The following is a 20,087-nucleotide window of genomic DNA, read 5'->3' as shown; positions in this document are numbered from 1 at the left end:
GACCTTTTCTCGCTCAATGTCCCGAGAGGCCAAAAGACCAGGCTCGTCAGTAGGCAGGGGGGCGCTGGTGAGCCGAATTTCTTCTTCCTCCTCATTCCGGCTGCAAATCTCAGGTATGATACACAGGCCACAGCAAACACTTCCGTTGCAGGTGCTGGTGGATTCGGGCGCCGATGATAATTTTATAGACTCAGACTTTGTTAAAACCCATGATATTCCTCTGAACCAGCTTACTACCCCCAAGGAGATGTTAGCCGTTGACGGCAAACTTATTTAAGAACTGAACCTATAAAGTTGTAATCACCACGAATTTATTGAACTCTATGTCATCTCATCACCTCTCTCTGCTGTCATTCTGGGGATCCCGTGGCTTAAGAAGCACAATCCACACATCGACTGGGCCACACCACCATTAGAAATTGGAGCCACGGCTGTCACGCTCACTGTCTCAAAGCAGCAGTTTCCACGAAGACCCTTGGCTCCACTAATCCACCCGAAACGGTGGACCTGTCCAACATACCCAGTGAGTATCATGACCTCAGGGAAGTTTTTATTAAGGACCAGGCTCGTTCACTTCCTCCTCACCGCCCATATGACTGTGCAATAGACTTGCTTCCAGGTGCACCTCTCCCCACCACGAGGTTATATAATCTCACTAAACCAGAAAGAGAGGCCATGGAAGTTTACATTAATGACTCGCTGGCGGCAGGCCTGATCCCCCCATCATCATCACCAGTAGGGGCGGGATTCTTCTTTGTGGAGAAGAAAGACCAGACTCTTCGCCCCTGCATTGACTACACTGGCCTGAACGAAATCACCGTTAAAAATAAATATCCACTCCCTCTTATTGATTCTGCCTTCAGTCCCCTTCACGAGGCGCAGATTTTCTCCAAACTAGACCTGAGAAATGCGTACAGAAGGGGATGAGTGGAAGACGGCATTTAACACTCACCTAGGACATTATGAGTATTTGGTGATGCCCTTTGGATTAATGCTCCTGCTTTTTTTCAGGCTATGGTGAATGACATGTTAAGGGACTTGTTAAACAAAGTGGTATTTGTGTACCTCGATGATATTTTAATATTCTCTCGTACATTTAATGAACACGTAAGCCATCTTAAGAGACTGTCTGAGAATCGGTTGTACGTAAAGGCTGAGAAATGCGAATTCCACACAACCTCTGTTAACTTTTTGGGTTATGTGGTGGAGAAAGGACAGCTTAGAGGTGACCCAGCCAAGGTTGAGGCGGTAAAGGAGTGGCCTGTTCCAGCGACCCGTAAGCAACTGCAAAGGTTCCTAGGGTTTGCAAATTTTTACCGCCGCTTCATTAGAAATTATTCCTTGCTGCCATAACATAACTAAGTTGTTTTGGCGCCAAAACTGAGTTGTCATGAAAAAAATGGAAAATTCATGTCCATGTACACAAATCCTAAGGATTAAATTTCATTAACTAAATTTCTTAAACTGCTGTAAGACTGTGTTGTTTGGGAGCAAAGAACAAGAGTGGAGATGGATCAGCTGACACATACAGTAGACTGCTTGACTTTGGATATTGTGTAGTTGTAATCCTTTGGTCAAAGGAGAGTGCCCCTCATGGCTGCTCCAGCATCTGGGTTCTTTTTCATCTTGAGTCCATCATGGTTCATCATTTGAAAGTGTGTTATGTTTGTGTATCTTTACACTAGTCTGGAATTTTTCAACAGGTTCAGCATTTATTATCGTGATGTTTTACATAAAGACTTCAACGCAGCAGATTTAATAGGCCTGTTTACATAAACAATCTCTAGATGTGGGGATCAAGATCCTTCAGTGGGTTGCAAGATAAATCTGAGGGGTCATGAGGCAATTACTAGCATAAAAGAAACAGGAAAAAAAACATTTGCTTCACAGCATTATACAATCCTTTTTTTCCAAAAACACTGTGTGAATCATAAATAAAACACTGTGATAATTTGCTAATACTTTTCAACATATACTCAATGAAACAAATTACAATGACAATATGTTGAACGTTGAACCTTATCAACTTCACTGATTTTTGTAAGTATATGTTTATCCTGAATTTCACATGTTTCAAACAAGTTCAGACCGGAGCAACTAAAGACAGGGAAAGTTGTGGAATGCTCCAAAAACACCTGTTTGGAACATTCCACAGGTAAACAGGTTCACTGGTAAGAGTAGAGGTAAGAGTATCATTGGGTTTGGGATTGGGTATGAAAGGGGCATCCTGGAAAGGCACAAGCGAGGATGGAAAGAGGGTCACCACTTTGTGAAATCATACTTATATTTATTTTTCCTGATGTTCCTTTAATCTTAACTTTATTTTTGTGAATTACTGGATAATCTGATATTTTTAGGCCTCTAAACATTACTGACAACCACTTCACTCTAATATAATGGCATTTTCAGACTAATTCTCAATCACAAAAACAGCCTTAGATGTTTCACTGTGGGGTTCACAGGCTATGATATCTGCTAAGAGTTTTCTCTGACAGTAGAGTTCCATCTGTTCCCCATGTCCTCTGCTGACATGCCCTGTACTGCAGCCTCCATATCATGTGATGGGCTGGTTGCTTGTTTTTGTATTAACCAGTTAAATCAGGCTTACCCTCATAAATGCCAAAAAGAAAAGAGCCTGTGTGAGCCACATGAAAGTAGCAGCCCCCATTCACCATGCACAGTGTCAATTGGTTTCACTTAATCAATCTTGGTGACTGAGCCATGAATGCCCCAGTTCACCAAACGGCAAAAGTTCCAGGCCTGTCTGCTCCAAACAACATGACTTTCACATTCAAAATCAGGAATAATAAATATACTTGAAATATTTCAAGTTACATCAAATCCATTTTGGGAAAAAATTCTGTTCATCCTTTTTTAAAAACAGAAAACATATGTATGCTGCCGTAAATGTATATTCAGACAGCATCATTCAGGGTCAGGAGAAGTTTAAAGCCTAAAAGCAATAGTTCATACCACTGGCATTATTATTATTATTTGCACATATTTACTTTTGAAACGTTCAAAAACGCATTCAAATCAAAGGCCAGTCTAGCACAAAAGTTACCATCATGTCTGGATTAACCTGCAAACAGGCTCCAAGGCAAAAATGAGCTGCTGGTTTCTTCTTATCTGTATTCCTCCCCTCTCTGTGCAGTGTATATGTATTGTTATGCTGGAACAATACATGGCCCAAGATCTGCTGTGTGGCCAATTGAATAAATGCATTCATTAAGGTAATGCAACATCTCAATGAAATACTGGAGATTTGATTAGATTTGATCATGACACCGTGACTTTCCTCAAAGCACAGCTTCAAGAGGAAAGAACCATTTCAGTGTAGCACATTCCTAAACACATTTGCAGTCAAATGTGTTTGTAGTTCAAAGCATTTTATTCTTCTTTCATCTCTTTGCTTCTCTTTCTTCCTTGTATCGATTCATTCCAAAGTATTTGACTGGATGTTCCTTACTCAGACACAATTATGCTGTTAAATTCACTGTAGCCTTTTTGCCTGTGCATCAGAAAGCATGGAGGTCTCACTAAACAAGTGAAACACAAATATTAGCTCAAACTCTAATCCAATTTCAGATGGAGGGAATTATTTCCATATGATTTTAACATCTGTTTTTGCATTGTTGGGGGGGGGGGGGCACAGACTTTTTTTTGTCACAATAATTTAGCTTTGGTTTCAGATTTCCACAACAGGATGCCAGACAAGCCTGGTGCGTGTCTGGTCAAAGTTCAAACTGATGTGGTGCATTTCAAATGTTGTGTCTCCACGTGCTTTAGGAACCACACCTCAAACCAACAAATAGAATCTCATCGGGCCATGAAGGCCCACAGCAATATGAACATACACACAAGAGAACCAAATCATTCTGCTAATAAACACCAATGTTATGAAAGAAGGAGACTGAAGTTGAACAGCAAATATGTACCAAACTGTATATTTTGAAATCAGTGATTAGAGTGGACTCATGGCATTTCATCATCCCTTTGTGAGGTAGCTAAATTTAGCATTACTGAAGAGAAAAGATGCAAATCTGTCATACTGAGCCCAGTGAGTGATACAAAAATAAAGTCAAAGTGTTCCTAAAGTGATAGCCGTCACTGGAAACATAGCTAATTTCTTACGGTCGGGTATTTTTTTACTGTTTTGCTGGCGTGTTACAACTCTGTCGAAAGCATCGCTAACTTGTTTTTTCACAGGCGATTACAGCAAGAACAAGACGGGCTCACAGTCCAACAGAGCATGGGACCTTCATGAGGCTGAGAGCCACCTCCAGGATCAATGTTGCCATTTTGTTGATCAAGCAACGCAGATCCACCATGCAAGATGCATTTCGTTTGCTAAATAGCTGTCTGAAGCGCCTATTCAGTGAGCAATTTTTCACAGGGGTAAATGTGGATATCATGACGATGGTGATGTGGAGCAGTTGAATAACATCTCTACTCTGTACAAGATCCATTTGGTACATTCGCTTCAATGTTGTATCATACAAGTTTTCAGTCTTTGTTCCTAAGTTGAACTCATGTCTGCACCACCATAGAGTTAGGCTTTTCTTTTACTTAATAACAATAACACTAATTATAACAATGTGTAAATCAGTTTTCATGGGGTTAAAAAGTGCTGTTCTTAAATTAGAGACAATATAAAAGGCTAACAGCTAACACTGAAATATAAGGAATAAAATCAACTCAATAAAGTGGACAGGGTAATAATAAAAAAGATTAATAAGATGAAAAGACAAACTATAAGGCTTTCAATAGGCTCCAGTTTCATCCCCTGACAAATATTGATTAATAGTGTGGAACGAGCCAGCAGGTCTTGGGCCTTTGTATGCAGCTAGCTGAGTTAAACTGATGTGAATGTTGATTTACCAGCCTAGATTTCTCTTCAAAGCATCTTAAAACGTATCTAGAACTGTCATGAGAGCAACAAGTCCTGTTTTTTTACAATTATGTGACCAGCACTTTTCAACATGAATCCCAAACGTGAACTCTTTTTCAGATAATAACATGCAAATTACTGAGAATCTTCCAAAAAAAAAAAAGGTTACACAAATAAAATCAACCATTCCATTCTCACCTTAAACTCATCACATACAGACACTTAGTCAGGACCCCTTGACGTCACTATTTCAACTCACAGCATCGTTGGACAGACGTCAGTAGACATCCCGTTCTCATGCCCAACAAGTCAAATGGTGTCGTATAACAAGTGACAAAAGTCCACATTTGGAGGAGGGTGGGGTGGTTGGACAGACAAAGTGCAGGACTTTCACTCTGGGCTTCATGTCCTGTGTGAAACCAGAGTTAAGGTTCATTTCTTTTATAAGTGAAGCAATGGAACCTAAGTATTCTAATGTATGTAAGTAACGTGTAACTAAGGTATTTGTTTTAATTTAAATCATGATCTTTTCCCAAAACTAACCAAGTAGTTTTGCTGTCTAAACCTGATGAAAGTGTTTAATTGGGTCCCTTAAATGACCTACAGCTGCAGTAAAAATGTGTTGTCTGTTGTTAATATTGAGCCAATCACATGAACACTGATACCAGTTTCAACTCTCTGCTTATTTTATCTTCATTTCAAAATAAGAGTGCATTGTTAATCAACATAACTTAATATAAGGTTAATAAATCAAACCTGTGTTTGAAGGACCGAGTTCACTGGATGAGAATTAATCGGATCATTTTGGTTGGCTGAAATGTTAGCCTTGATTGGAAATGCCGCGTTTGGAGAATGGGACCCAGGCCAGATGTATGTATGAACACTAAGGGTCACTAAGGGTTTTTGTTGGTTTTGTTTTTTAGCTTTCAAATGCATGTAATGATCAACAGTGAATGGAGGCTGCTCCGATCATAGTCACTGCGTTGACTGGAACCTGGTCAAAAGTCAATGACAGTCAGTGAACAGCCAGAATAAGATCGAGGACAACATCACACATCAGAGAGCATCTCGGTGGCTGTGGCATTATGATGATGTGAGTAGAGCAAAAGCAAATCCCTTTGACAAGGATTCAGATCAAACCTCCTAAGTATTATTCTAAAACCGGTCGTGCGCTCACGTCACCAACACCTCACAGTCAGGTTTCCACAGTGTCTGACGTTTCACTGCGATCAATCATTAGCAACAGCCACGATTCGATGCAACTATCTGAGTCAGCACATACAGTCAGACCTATTTTGATCCGTATCTCATCTGACCACATCGAAAGCGCATTCGGCACGCGTAATGGTCACTCAACCTTACCAAATGTACACAGGTGAAACAGGGATGTCTGGTGATGTGTGACTCAAATTGCCTGGTGACAAACATATATGCCACTTTCCCCGGGTCGGCACATGACTCGTTCATCCTGGCTAATTTTAGCATCCCTACAGTCTTTCAGGGGGACACCCCTCTGCATGGGTGGCTGCTAGGTAATAACGGCTATCCACTGAAAACGTGGTTGATGACGCCATATATCAAACCGTCAACAAGACGGCAGCGTGGTTTTAACGGTGTTTTCAGCAGTGCTCAGTCAATCATCAAACGCACACTGCGATCAATAATTAGCAACAGCGACGATTCAGTGCAACTATCTGAGTCAGCACATACAAGCGCATTCGGCACGCGTAATGGTCACTCACCCTGACCGAATGTACACAGGTGAAACAGGGATGCGAACTAATCGGTTAACGTCGCTGTGCCAACAGAAACAGCCGTGGCATCCTACAGAGCATATATACTGCATCTATTTCAGAGCACTCGAGAGACAGAGAGACAGACAAATGGAAACGTAAGTGATGATCGTTGTCCGCTATTACCCACGTCATTTCATTCCAAATACAAATGTTATCATTGTAATGCTTAACGTTATCTACAAAGATGGAGTACATCATTGCTTTGAGAAGGATGAGGAGGAGGAGGAGGAGACTGGAGGATACTTAATACTGGTGGAGTCACCCTTAAAACACAGGGTTAGAAAGAAAAAATAAAACTTAGATCTGTAAGAAGGATCAGCCTGGTTAGGTCCTCTCTAAAGTGTGTCATGAGCAGCTGAACAACAAGTGCCATCTCATTATCTTCACCATTTTCTGTGATGGCTTTTCCACATTCCTCCATACTGAGTTCCAAGCTACGAAGCACATTGATGTCTGTGAGCAACTCAAAATGTGCATATATATAGCTTGGCATGAAAAGAAAAGGCCATTTGCTTTTCACAGCTTCAATGTCAGGTGGTGGAAGTGTATTCATATGGCGACGTTGTAGAGAGAATGTGAGCTCCATTAGATTTTTAACTTCTGCTTTTTCTGCTCCACCTGCACCATCCTGTCTGTAAATCTCCTCCAGTCTCTGGTGGTGCTGCTCCACAGTCTCATCAGTTTCTTCTGGGGGTAGCTCTGGCTGAAATCGTGTACCTGCATATGTGTGAGTTGGACCCCTCTTTCCTCAGGGCATGGTAGTTGGAATGACTTGAAAATCCAGTGTAGCTGTCTCAGTTTCTTATAAACAAACAAACAATAAACAAAAAAAGAATTAGGGCACACAACGAATAAGCTATATCAGAGTCACAGCAGACAATTGGCCAAAAGTCAACTTAACTCTCCTCATATTAAGCATTTTTGAAAAGTTTAAAGGTGCATTATCTAGTTTTAGAAAAAAGAAATTCCACAACTGAATAAACAAGAGAATATAACAAGAGAATGCCACACTAAATTAACCATACATTACCTAATTTGAATACATCCAGGAGTTTTTGGCGCTGGATAACAGGTAACAGATAAGCAATGTCTGTTGTACATATTTTAAGTCTTCTTTTGACTCAAAGCTGGAGCTCTGAAGTTCTGAAATTATTTGCCACTGGGTCTCTTCAGACAGATCTGGCAAGGTCATGCAGATGATCTCTTTGATTTCTGCACTCATGTTCTCCATCATTCTGGACTAGAGGGAAAGAATGGCGAAGAATTATCAGTGGTGTGCCATGGACAGTGTACTCAGACAAAAGATAGTGATCTAGCAAATTCTCCTGATTAATACAACTGTAGCTTCTCTGCATCAGTGTGAGGCTGTAAACACCCATGTCAGGAATACACAGGGCATGATACTTTTCAGCAATAAAATATACTGCTGAATCCTTATGAACAAGAACCACTTTGACTTTTCCAGTAACAAGCCCCTCATCATCATCATCATCATCATCATCATCATCATCATCATCATCATCATCATCATTAATCACAATGAGCATGTTCTTTCTGTATTTGTCCCCTTCACAGACACTTCATTGGTTATCACAGTGTTTGTGGACCCAAAATTGTGATGTGCAACTGCCTCTCTGATTACATCATTGTAGTCATCTAAGAAAAACTGTGTGCCCCTCTCCACTGAAACACCTGGAGGGAAGAAGGTACCAGCACTCAGAAAGGCCTGCAGAAGCTGATGTCACTCATGAATATGGACTCTTAAAGTTGCACAAGTGTAATTTACAGCAATTGCTTACAGTGTGGAGCTGGGTAGATGGAGACACTCCACAGCAGGGAGGTGAAACCAGAGCTGGTGCCACCTCTGAAGCTAGAATATAGTCATTGCTCAAATATTAATTGCTGTTTACTGTACAAGTTGTCCACATACCGTTATTGTTTGGAGAGATTTCTTATGATATGTGTGTTGCTTTTTCATTACTGTTTTGAGACTCTGATTGATTGATTGATTTGATATGATTTCATAAAGAATTTATGCCCACTAAAGCGTATTTTGTGAAGTAAACCAAATTCTACCGGAAAACTTATATCAAAATTTGTAGTAAAGGAAATGCAACAGTACATTGAAACTGTGCAGCACTCCAGTAATGAAGATTTTATTCTCATTGTTTACCTGAACTGTTTGGTCTTTTCTGCATTTCTAATTCTGTTGTAATAATTGTTGTAATTACTGAGTGTTGTAGTTAGAAAGTTTTGCAATTAAAGCTCAAAAAGAAGATGACTTCACACTGTCACCAGACAACATAATGAGTTAATAAACAGGATGTCCAGTGTGAATCCCCAGAGTCTGAGGTGAGTCTTCATAAGCATATTGTGGGTCAGCTGCGAGTCTGTCAGGACTGCAGCATTTTATCAGCTCAAAACACAACACTTCAATGTTTTTGTATCATTGAAATCTAAAGTCACTCAGGTCCCACAGCAGCCAAATCCAAGTCAAGTCCAAAGTCCTGAAATGTCAAGTCTACACCTCTGTGAATCCCCGAAAGCACTTTGTGTCCCATGAATCTGAGTCTCTGTTGATAATGCCGCTCACTGCTGTGTGGAGATTTTCTGTCACTGGAGTACCAACAGTTTGTTGTTTATTTTCACTAATTCGGCCCACCAACAATTTCATTTACAAACGTAGAATCATGATCTTATTCTATATGTATGTTGTTTGATCAAGTAATTGTTTTAGGTGACAAAGAGTTCAAAACTGTTTCTGACAAGACTTGATTATCACATGCTACAAACGATCTTTTCTTCATTCACTTGTCTCTCCTGTTTGAATTGCACCATAAAGTACAAAGCAGACCCAGGTAACACTAAACCGCCAGTTTCTGAAAACAATGCTGCCAGTTACTTTTGTCCAGTGTTATTTTTAACACTGCTTTGAGCACCAGAATTTGAACCTCATTCACCTTCATTGTATTAGTGAGAGAAACTATCTCTGCATGTTGATATACCTAAATGAGGAAATAAATGTGACATGTAATACTTTTGACAACATTTTAGAACTGTGGTATGGTTCCCTCAGAAAGGACATACCTAAAAGCTTTTAAGGAGAATTAATGAACTCCATGAAGCGTCTCAGTAAAACTCAATTGAATTACTGAATTTAACTTGCAATCATAGTTTATTTACAGGCCCCTGACAGCTGAGTCAACACCAAACCTGACCGGGTTAGGCCTCAGTTATTCCCAGACTGTGCATGTAACAAATTACACTTTTAAACAGATGTGAGATCTGTAAATGGTGCATGGACGCACCTGATGTTGAAGTCATTTGGTAGGTAAAGTACAGGCCACCTGCAACAATTTGAAATTTACAGTAGTTTGCAGTTTTAGCCTGAGTGGAGTTCAAACATCTGTTCATCAACACTGCCCCCAAGTGATGAAAGTGAGCAAAGCAGCAAGAACATCCACAGACAGAACATTTTAGATTTTTTCAGTGATAATAGACACTTTGGGTTATTTCAGATGTTTAGATTTCAGACGTTTTAGGAAAAACGCAGAATTTGAACTAATTCATATCCCTGTTTCCACTTCCCCCTGGCCAGCTATGCCCCTGTTATCTCTGCTGAAAAGGCTTACCTTGAGCAGCTCTCAGTGGCTCAAATCACCAACGCCTGCTTCGAGCCAGCCAATCAGATGGTGAACTGCAACCTTTGCCAGGGCCAGTACATGGCTTGTTGCCTGCTGTATTGTGGTGATGTGGTGCACAAAGATGTGAATGCTGCCATTGCCGCCATCAAGACCAAGCGCTCCATCCAGTTTTTGGACTGGTGCCCCACTGGTTTTAAGGTTGGCCTCAACTACCAGCCGCCCACTGTCGTTCCTGGTGGAGACCTGGCCAAGGTCCATAGGGCCGTGTGCATGATGAGCAACACCACTGCTATTGCCAAGGCCTGGGCTTGCTTTGACCACAAGTTTGACCTGATGTACACTAAGCGTGTCTTTGTTCACTGGTATGTGCGTGAGGGGATGGAAGAGAGAGAGTTCTCTGAAGCCAGAGAGGATATGGCCACTCGGGAGAAGGATTATGAGAAGGTTGAAATCGACTACACTGGGGGTGAGGGAGAGGAGGAAGGAGAGGAGTATTAAAACGGAGTCCACTGGTTCTTAAATGTGCTTAAATGTGTTCAAAAAATGTTTGTATTGTGAGTCCACAATTTTGTTCTTAATTATAAAGTTCCTGAAATGCTGTATTTGGGTGTGTAGATATTTACTAGGATTGATGTATATTTCTGGTGATGGTTAACGTAAATATTTATTGTTTCTTTATACATGTAAATATCCGTGTTGCTTTCAGTAAATGGTATGTACCAGCAAATTAGTGGAGCAAACACCCTTATATAAGGGACAGTCTATGTGTGGTTAGGGTGATCTTCTTGAGGCGGTTGTTGAGGGTGTTGCTATTTTTGGGCAGAAGTGTTGTACTTAGTAAGATGGGCTGGGGCTGATGGAGTTAAATGCCGAGCTAAAGTCAACAAACAGCATCCTGATATATGTGTTGGGGCATTCAATGTGGCTGTCTGTGGCAGACGGCAAGTCTATAAGAGGTGCCAGATCCTGTTCGACGATCAATGGTCCCATTGTGCCCTGTGCTGCGGCTCGTCTGGCTACATCATCGGCTGTGTTGTTACCTCTAGCCATCACAGTGTGTGTTTTCTGGTGTGCTATAATAGCTATAGCTGTTGGGAGGTGGATTGCTTCTAGTAAATCAGAAATAGCCTTTCCGTGTGTTATTGGTGTGCCATCAGCTCTATGGAAGCCTTTCTTTCCATCTGTTACTATAGACGTGGCACACAAAATACACGTATGCTGAATCTGTATACACATTGAGTCTTATACCTGCTGCTAGCTGACAGGCAGCAGTTAAAGCTTTAATTTCAGCTAACTGGGCAGAACACAGCTGAGCAATCTTCATCGTTTGAACATCTTAGAATGTTGTGCCATCCTCATTCAGCTGCACCACAGCATAGCTGGCGTGTGTTCCCACTGTATCACAAAAGCAACATCTGTCGACAAAAAGGTTAGGTCTGCAGGTATTGGTTGATTATGCAAATCTTCTTGTGTGCGCATGAATGCATTTGTGCTCTGTACACAATCACGAGGCTCACCTTCACACGGTAACACCATCCTGGTTGCAGGATTGATGGTGGTGCAGGGCTGGATAGTGAGTTCAGGTGCAGAGAGGATCACTTCATAGCCAGTCTTCCTGGCTTGAGTCAAAACAAACCTTGGGCTGGTAAGTAATGCATGCAGTTGATGGGATGCATAAAGTGTCACTGGGTGCCCATTGTCAATGAAGAGGCTTTCTGAAAAGCAAACACAGCTGCTGGCAAACCCTGGTAGCAGGGTGGCAGCCCTGCCACCACATTAGATTCAACTTAATTGTCATCATCAGAGTGCAACACAGACACAAGGACATGCAGTGCAATCTAGCTTGGTGCTGTAATAAGCTAATGGATGTTTTCCTGTCATCTTGCATCATCATGGAATCTTGCATCAGTACTGCACATGCATAGCCTGATCTTTCAGCAATGTGCAAATTAAATGGTTTTGAATCATCTGGATTTCCTAGTGCTGGAGCAGTCTGCAGGTCCTCCTTTAGTGCCTAAAAGGCCCCCTTGGCTTCTTTGGACCACAGCAATTTGGTGGTTTTGTTGGATTGTCCTGCATCTTTGATCAAGGTATGCAGTGGTGCTGTTTTGAGGGCATAGTCACAGATCCACAGCCGGCTGTATCCTGCCATGTCCAGAAAAGAGAGCAACTGACCAACTTTCTGTGGTTTTGGGATTTTGGTTATGGCCTCAACATGGGATGGGGCAATTAGCCTTTTATCCCCACAAATCTGTCTGCCTAAGTAGTTTACTTTTTGTTGGCAGAATTGTAGTTTGTCTTTATTTACTTTATGTCCGCCGGTTGCTAGAGCTGTTAAGACATCAATTGAGTCTTTTTGACACTGTTCTTTGGTGGGACTACAAATTAACAAGTCATCCACATACTGAATTACAGTACTGGGGACCTACAGATTTTGCAGATCTTGAGCCAACACTCTGTTAAAGATTGACAGTCTTTCCAGGGACCCCTGGGGTGCGTGTACTGTTGGCCTTTGTACGTGAATGCAAATAAATGCTGTGAATCTGGGTGGACCGGTACATTAAAGAATGCAGACCACTTCTCTACTAAAACTTCAAGCCAAGATTTCTCTTCTGAGGACTGGGAAGCAGCATGTGCCCAAGCACAAACACAAACTGTCAATACTAGGCTCAAACTGGTACAATATAACTGGCTGATGAGGACATATATGACACCAGAAAAGCTAAACAAGTACAATAGTGCTATCGCGGACTTGTGTATCAGGTGTGGATAAGAAAAAAGGGACATTTTTTCATTGTGTTTGGGAATGCGATAAAGTTCACTTTTGGAGGGAGATTAAACAAGCCCTGGAGAATATATTGGGGCCCAAGGTTTTCATTTTAGGTTTACATCCTGATAAACATTACACTCCTACCAGAATTATGGTTGCCTTGGATCTGCAAAAAGAGTCATATCACTCTCATGGAAAAAGACCGGTAAACCAAGAACTGTCTATAACTTTACCTCTGGAAAAGATCACTTACATTATTAAAGATAAACAGTCGCTCTTTGATTATTATAAGTATTTGATCACCCTGTGATTTTGCAAGTTCTCCCACTTAGAAATCATGGAGGGGTCTAAAATTTTCATCATAGGTGCATTTCCACTGTGAGAGACAGAATCTAAAAAAAAATCCAGAAATCACATTGTATGATTTTTTTAACAATTTATTTGTATATTACTGTGTCAAATAAGTATTTGATCACTTGAGTCAAACAATTTTAATATTTGGTACAGAAGCCTTTGTTAACAATTACAGAGATCAAACGGTTCCTATAGTTCTTGACCAGGTTTGCACACACTGCAGCAGGCATTTTGGCCCACTCCTCCCAACAGATCTTCTCTAGATCTGTCAGGTTTCGGGGCTGTCGCTGAGCAACACGGAGTTTCAGCTCCCTCCAAAGATTTTCTATTGGATTTAGGTCTGGAGACTGGCTAGGCCACTCCAGAACCTTGATATGCTTCTTACGGAGCCACTCCTTGGTTTTCCTGGCTGTGTGCTTCGGGTCGTTGTCATGTTGGAAGACCCAGCCACGACCCATCTTCAACGCTCTGTCTGAGGGAAGGAGGTTTTTGCCCAATATCTCACAATACACGGCCCTGTTCATCCTCTCCTTAATACAGTGCAGTCGTCCTGTCCCCTGTGCAGAAAAACATGCCCAGAGCATGATGCTTCCACTCCCATGCTTCACTGTAGGTATGGTGTTCTTAGGATGATACTCCTCCTTCTTCCTCCTCCAAACACGGCGAATGGAGTTAAGACCAAAAAGTTCTATTTTGGTCTCATCTGACCACATGACTTTCTCCCATGACTCCTCTGGATCATCCAGATGGTCATTGGCAAACTTCAGATGGGCCTTGACATGAGCTGACTTCAGCAGGGGAACCTTCTGTGTGCTACATGATTTTAAACCATGACGTCTTAGTGTATTACTGATAGTAGCCTTGGAAACGGTGGTCCCAGCTCTCTTCAGGTCATTGACCAGCTCCTCCCGTGTAGTCCTGGGCTGATTCTTCACCTTCCTCAGCATCATTGATACCCCACGAGGTGAGATCTTGCGTGGAGCCCCAGTCCGAGGGACATTGACAGTCATCATTAACTTCTTCCATTTTCTGACAATTGCTCCAACAGTTGTTCTTTTCTCACCAAGCTGCTTGGCAATTGTCTCGTAGCCCTTTCCAGCTTTGTGAAGGTCTACAATTTTGTCTCTTGTGTCTTTTGACAGCTCTTTGGTTTTGCCCATGTTGGTAGTTAGACTTTTGACTGATTGTGGGGTGCACAGGTGCCTTTATGAAAGCTAACAACCTCAAACAGGTGCTACTAAATTAGAATCATGAGTAGAGTGGAGTTGGACTATTTAAAAGCAGCATAGCAGGTCTTTGTCGGTCAGAAATCTGTCTGATAAGCAAGTGATCAAATACTTGTTTGACACAGTAATATACAAATAAATTGTTAAAAAAAATCTTACAATGTGATTTCTGGATTTTAAAAAAAATTTTTTTAGATTCTGTCTCTCACAGTGGAAATGCACGTGCAATGAAAATTTTAGACCCCTCCATGATTTCTAAGTGGGAGAACTTGCAGAATCACAGGGTGATCAAATACTTAATTGACCTCACTGTATATGGAGAATGTGGATCTAAGTAGTGTGATGGATGTGGCAGATGAGATATAAATGTACATGGTCCTCTGCAGATGTCTGAACTTACTCCTCCTTGAGTTTGAAAATGATGTAATGATGTGATAACAATAGGGGAACCCTTTTGAAAAAGCAGAGAAACTTCTTTTTTTTTTTTTTAATCTTATTTATTTATTTATTTATTTTATTTTTGCCATTTGTTTTGAAATTGTTATTGTTCTTTGCATTTAGTTTCTTTCCAAATGTCTGACATATAAGAGAAAGTCCGATTTCAATGTTGGACAATAATTTTTCTGTCTTTTGATATTTCTCTTGCTGGATGAAAACATACCTGTGTCTTTGTTGTTGGAAGTAATTTTAAAACATTAATAAAGATATTGAAAAAAAAAAAAAAGAATGCAGACCAGAGATCAGTGACAGTGATATGTTGAATCTATATAAAAATGTTGGAGAGCGACATGTGTGGATCAGGGACAACATGGGTTTCGGCATCTACGATGGCATTAACTGCCCTGAAATGATATACTAATTGATAGTCATTAGTATGTGGTTTCTTGATTGGAAAAATTGGGGTATTGCAGGGGCTCTTGGTCTTTTTTAAGACTCCAGCTTCAAAGAGACCTTCAATTGTGGGTCTGATTCCTTCCATGGCATGTGGCTTGAGCGGATATTGTCTTTCATATGGTAATCTAGCTCCTGGTTTTGATTTTATCCTCACTGGCTGTGCTGTTTTGACATAACCAACATCTGTCTTGTGTTTTCAACACAGTTCTGATGGTATTGTGTTCAGTAGGGTTTCTTCCTGCAGTTAATGGTATTTGAGTTGGTGGTCTCTCCTTCACTATGACTTTCTCTGCTACTCCTACATCATACGATTTCATTGATCTCCTTATGTACTGTCTGTCTGGAGTGATATGAATGTTTTGGTTTTCAGTGGTTTCCCATTTCTGCACATGTAGGGCTGCTTTCACCATTGGACCCAGTTCATGAGACTCACATCCTTCAGTTATCATCAATGATACCTTGGTTCGAAACCATTCTTGAAGTTCTTGTGGGAGCTCCACAGCTGCTGCTGCTCCTTGTGATCTTAGGTAAATGTCATGACCTATGATGGAGTATCGTTTCAGAATCAGAATCAGAATCAGAATCAGAAAAAACCTTATTACTTTAAGTACGATTTTACACATGCGAGGAATTTGTTTTGGTGAAGTTGGTGCATGACACATCTACTAAAAATAAGCTATTAAAGAAGTAAAAAATATAACTAAAAATATAACTAAATCCAAATACACAAGTCTGATTTTGTTTTTTGTTTTTTTGTTTGTTTGATTTTTTCTTCTAGAAGCACCGTCTGTTTTTTCAGAAGCCTCCTGCCAGAGGGGAGTGTCTCGAAGAGTTTGTGTCCGGGGTGAGAGGGATCAGCCACAATCTTTCCTGCACGCCTCAGGGTCCTGGAGGTGTACAGGTCCTAAAGAGATGGGAGATTGCAGTCATGCAGTCACCTTCTCTGCCGACCGAATGACACGCTGCAGTCTGCCCTTGTTCTTGGCGGTGGCAGCAGTGTACCAGATGGTGATGGAGGAGGTGAGGATGGACTCAATGATGGTGTAGAAGTGCACCATCATTGTCTTTGGCAGATTGAATTTCTTCAGCTGCCAAAGGAAGTACATCCTCTGCTGTGCTTTCTTGATGAGGGAGCTGATGTTCGGCTCCCACTTGAGGTCCTGGGAGATGATGGTTCCCAGGAAGCGGAAAGACTCCACAGTGTCAATAGTTGCACCAGATGCTCAACCTTCCACCTGTAGGTGGACTCGTTGCCATCAGAGATGAGTCCGATGAGGGTGGTGTCGTCCGCAAACTTCGGGAGCTTGACGGACTGGTGACTGGAGGTGCAGCTGTTTGTATACAGGGAGAAGAGCAGAGAAGAAAGAACAAGTTAGCTCCCTCAAAGTTTTTGCCACTCCTAAAAACCACGGTACAGAAGCAAGCCATCGCATTGCCCATTGCATTGCAAAGCATGGGAGGCCGTTTACGGATGGTGAATTTATTAAGGAGGCTTTTCTCAGTTGCTCAGATACTCTTTTTGAAACCTTGCCAAATAAAGAAACGATCAAGTCACAAGTAAAGGACATTCCCACGTCAGCTAGAAGTGTTCAGCTACGTATCGATGAAATGGCTGAAAATGTCAGAATTCAGCAAACAGATGGATTAAAAGATGCTGCGGTATTTAGCATTGCACTTGATGAAAGCGTGGACATGAATGACATCCCGCGTTTGGCAGTCATGGCAAGGTACTGTGATTCAACTGTCAGAGAGGAACATTGCTGCTTAAAACCAATGCCTGACACAACAAAAGGTGAAGACATAGCCAAGGCGTTCATTGAACATTTTGAGGAATGAGGGATTAACATCTGGAAAGTGTTTGCAGTGACCACACCATGGTTGGGAGACAAAAGGGAGCTGTCAAACTGATTGAAGAAAAAGTTGACCACCCCATCATGACCCTCAACTGCATAGTACATCAAGAAAATCTGTGTGCAAAAATGTCAAAAAACTTCATCGTGAAGCGATCTATGCTGACGCACTGGCAGTTTCAGTCCCTGCTGGAGGAGCTGGACAGCGCATACACAGATCTCCCTCTCCACTCAGCAGTGAGATGGCTGAGCTGCGGAAAAGTTCTGGAGCGATTTGTCAGCTGCTTTGATGCTATCAAGGCCTTTCTGGTTGTGAAGGGCCAAAAGTATCGAGAATTGGAGGACAAGATGTGGATTGTGAAACTTATGTTTCTCACGGACATTACAGGACACCTGAACGGGCTCAATCTCAGACTGCAAGGTGCAGGACAAACTGTTTTGGACATGTTTGAGACATGGACAGCTTTTGTCGGTAAGCTGGCAGTATTCTCAGATGTCATTTCCATCTCCACTTTCCGCTACTTCCGACACCTGAGGGAGCTGTGCTCCCACCGCAACATCAGCACCACTGAAATAACCATGTACATGCGTGAGCTGGAGGCTGAGTTCACAACGCGATTTGTGGATTTTAACAGGTACGGACCAATGTTCTCTTTCTTGATCAAGCCCGACAGCTTTGATGAAACATGATTTGGATGCTACTCTGATTGACTGGATGGATACAGAGGACATGGAAATGCAACTGATTGAGCTGAAGAGCTCACCGCTGTGGGTGACGAAGTTTGCAGCTCAGAAAACAGTTAGAAGCCACACCAGTGTCAGATCACGGAGCCCACATCCTCACCTGCTGGGCATCTGCACCTGAGAAGTTCAGCTGTCTCCAGGACATTGCACTGGTGCTGCTGTCAGTCTTCGGGTCAACATATCTCTGTGAGCAGGTATTCTCACACATGAAACATGTGCTCAGCCCCACCTGCAGTCGGTTAACAACAGAGCACTCTGAGGCATGTTTGCAACTTAAAGTAACTAACTTCAAGCCCCAGATCACAGAGCTCAGCCAAGCAAAGCAGGGCCAGGGATCACACGGAGTATCTGGTAGGCATCTGTTAATTTGTTGTTTGATGTTGCCTCAACCTACACTTGGTTTTAATTTAAATCTGTAGCTGTTTGTCCATGTCCTTTAATGTTAATGTGGCTATGTTGTTATGATATAATACAGATATAGCACTGTTAAGGCTGTTTTGTTATTATATAATACAGATATAGCACTATTATGGCTGTTTTGTTATGATATACAGATATAGTACAGTGGCACTGTTGTCTCAGTTTTGGCTCTCCCAAGTGCAATATGTTTAAAATGTGTTTATGGAGGCAGTGTTTTGAGTTAATAACAGAAACATATCTTTAAAAATATGATTGGATGTGCTCTATATGGATGGAATAAAATTCCAGGTGTGTTGGAAATGTTTTTGTATTTTGTGTCATAATTTAACTTTGCATCATTGCTGATAATGGCACACTTGTTGAGAAGAAAATTTCGAACTGGCACTCCATGTCACAAAGGTTGCCGACCCCTGTTGTAAACTGTGCTAACAGTGATTTCATGGGCAAACTACTGGATGACAATGTGTCTGTTGATGGCCACGGTGAAAGTGTTTTATTGTGGAACCTAATTTATTGTATTTGAGATATTTACCTTGATATAGCTATACAAAAATACCATACAGTATGTACAATTCATGTCTGGTGTTGCCATCTAGTTGTTGAACAGGAAAACCAAATTAAACAATACAATGTAACACTGTAAAGTTAGCTATCTGACTTTTATTTATTACTATTCTACTCATTGAACGGCCATCATCGCAACAGTTGTCCCCCCAGAGAAATTGAGTTGGATTTGAGAGCCACAAAATATCTATTCCGAGCAAATCGACTGGTACGGATCTTCCTGCAATTCGCTTGGGGACTGGCTGTGTGAGAGGTATAACTTGGGCTTTCCCCAGAGAAGCCTACGGTCTTGACAGATGAATTTAAGAGGGGAAGAGTGGAGCCAGTTCTGCCAATATATGTGTAGGTTGTAATGGTACCTCAGTTCTCTCCATACATCATTAAGATGTCCTCCGAATCCCACATCGTCTGTTATGTTTCTGTTCACTGCCATTGACAAATTCGCATTTTTGAAAATGTCATCTGTGGGATGCTTCCCTGCCACGTGCATCAGCAGGGCTTTGACGTCTCTATGGGCCAATCTCATGCCCGTCCATTAATCTGCCCCATCAGCCTGTTAGCTGGGCCAATCATGTTCATAAATGACCATAGCACATAAGCGAGTCTGTGCTGGTCCTGTGGTTACTATAGGACACATTGATGCTTCAAACTCTTCTTCTTCTTCTTCTTCTTCTTCTTCTTCTTCCTCTTCTTCCTCTTCTCCTCGTAAAGTGCACCATATGGCTGGCCACTCCTGGCCCTTGATCTCTCATCCTGAATCATCTGGGCTTGTATCCTCAGTTATATGTATGCAGGTCGTGCACTTGTTCTCTTATCTGGTCCCTTAGCCTTGTCAGTGCCTGCCATTCAGCTGCATCATAGTCTTCACTGTGCACCTGATGGATGTATCATCTTTTTCCCAACATCATACTGGTGTCTCTGTGTCGTCATGATT

The 20,087-nt window shown here is 41.7% G+C and overlaps 1 protein-coding gene across 1 annotated transcript; it reads left to right on the top strand.

Moving 5' to 3' along the window:
• Positions 1-675: 675 nt before the first annotated feature.
• Positions 676-10,829, top strand: LOC139334579 (tubulin alpha-1B chain-like). Its single transcript, XM_070967547.1, has 3 exons — positions 676-819; positions 3,693-3,726; positions 10,255-10,829. The coding sequence occupies exons 1-3, from the start codon at positions 676-678 to the stop codon at positions 10,827-10,829; spliced, it is 753 nt and encodes a 250-aa protein (XP_070823648.1).
• Positions 10,830-20,087: the final 9,258 nt, after the last annotated feature.

This window comes from Chaetodon trifascialis, chromosome 8 (assembly GCF_039877785.1).
Source record: "Chaetodon trifascialis isolate fChaTrf1 chromosome 8, fChaTrf1.hap1, whole genome shotgun sequence".
Taxonomy (NCBI): domain Eukaryota; kingdom Metazoa; phylum Chordata; class Actinopteri; order Chaetodontiformes; family Chaetodontidae; genus Chaetodon; species Chaetodon trifascialis.
This window is presented reverse-complemented; position numbering and strand designations above follow the sequence as displayed.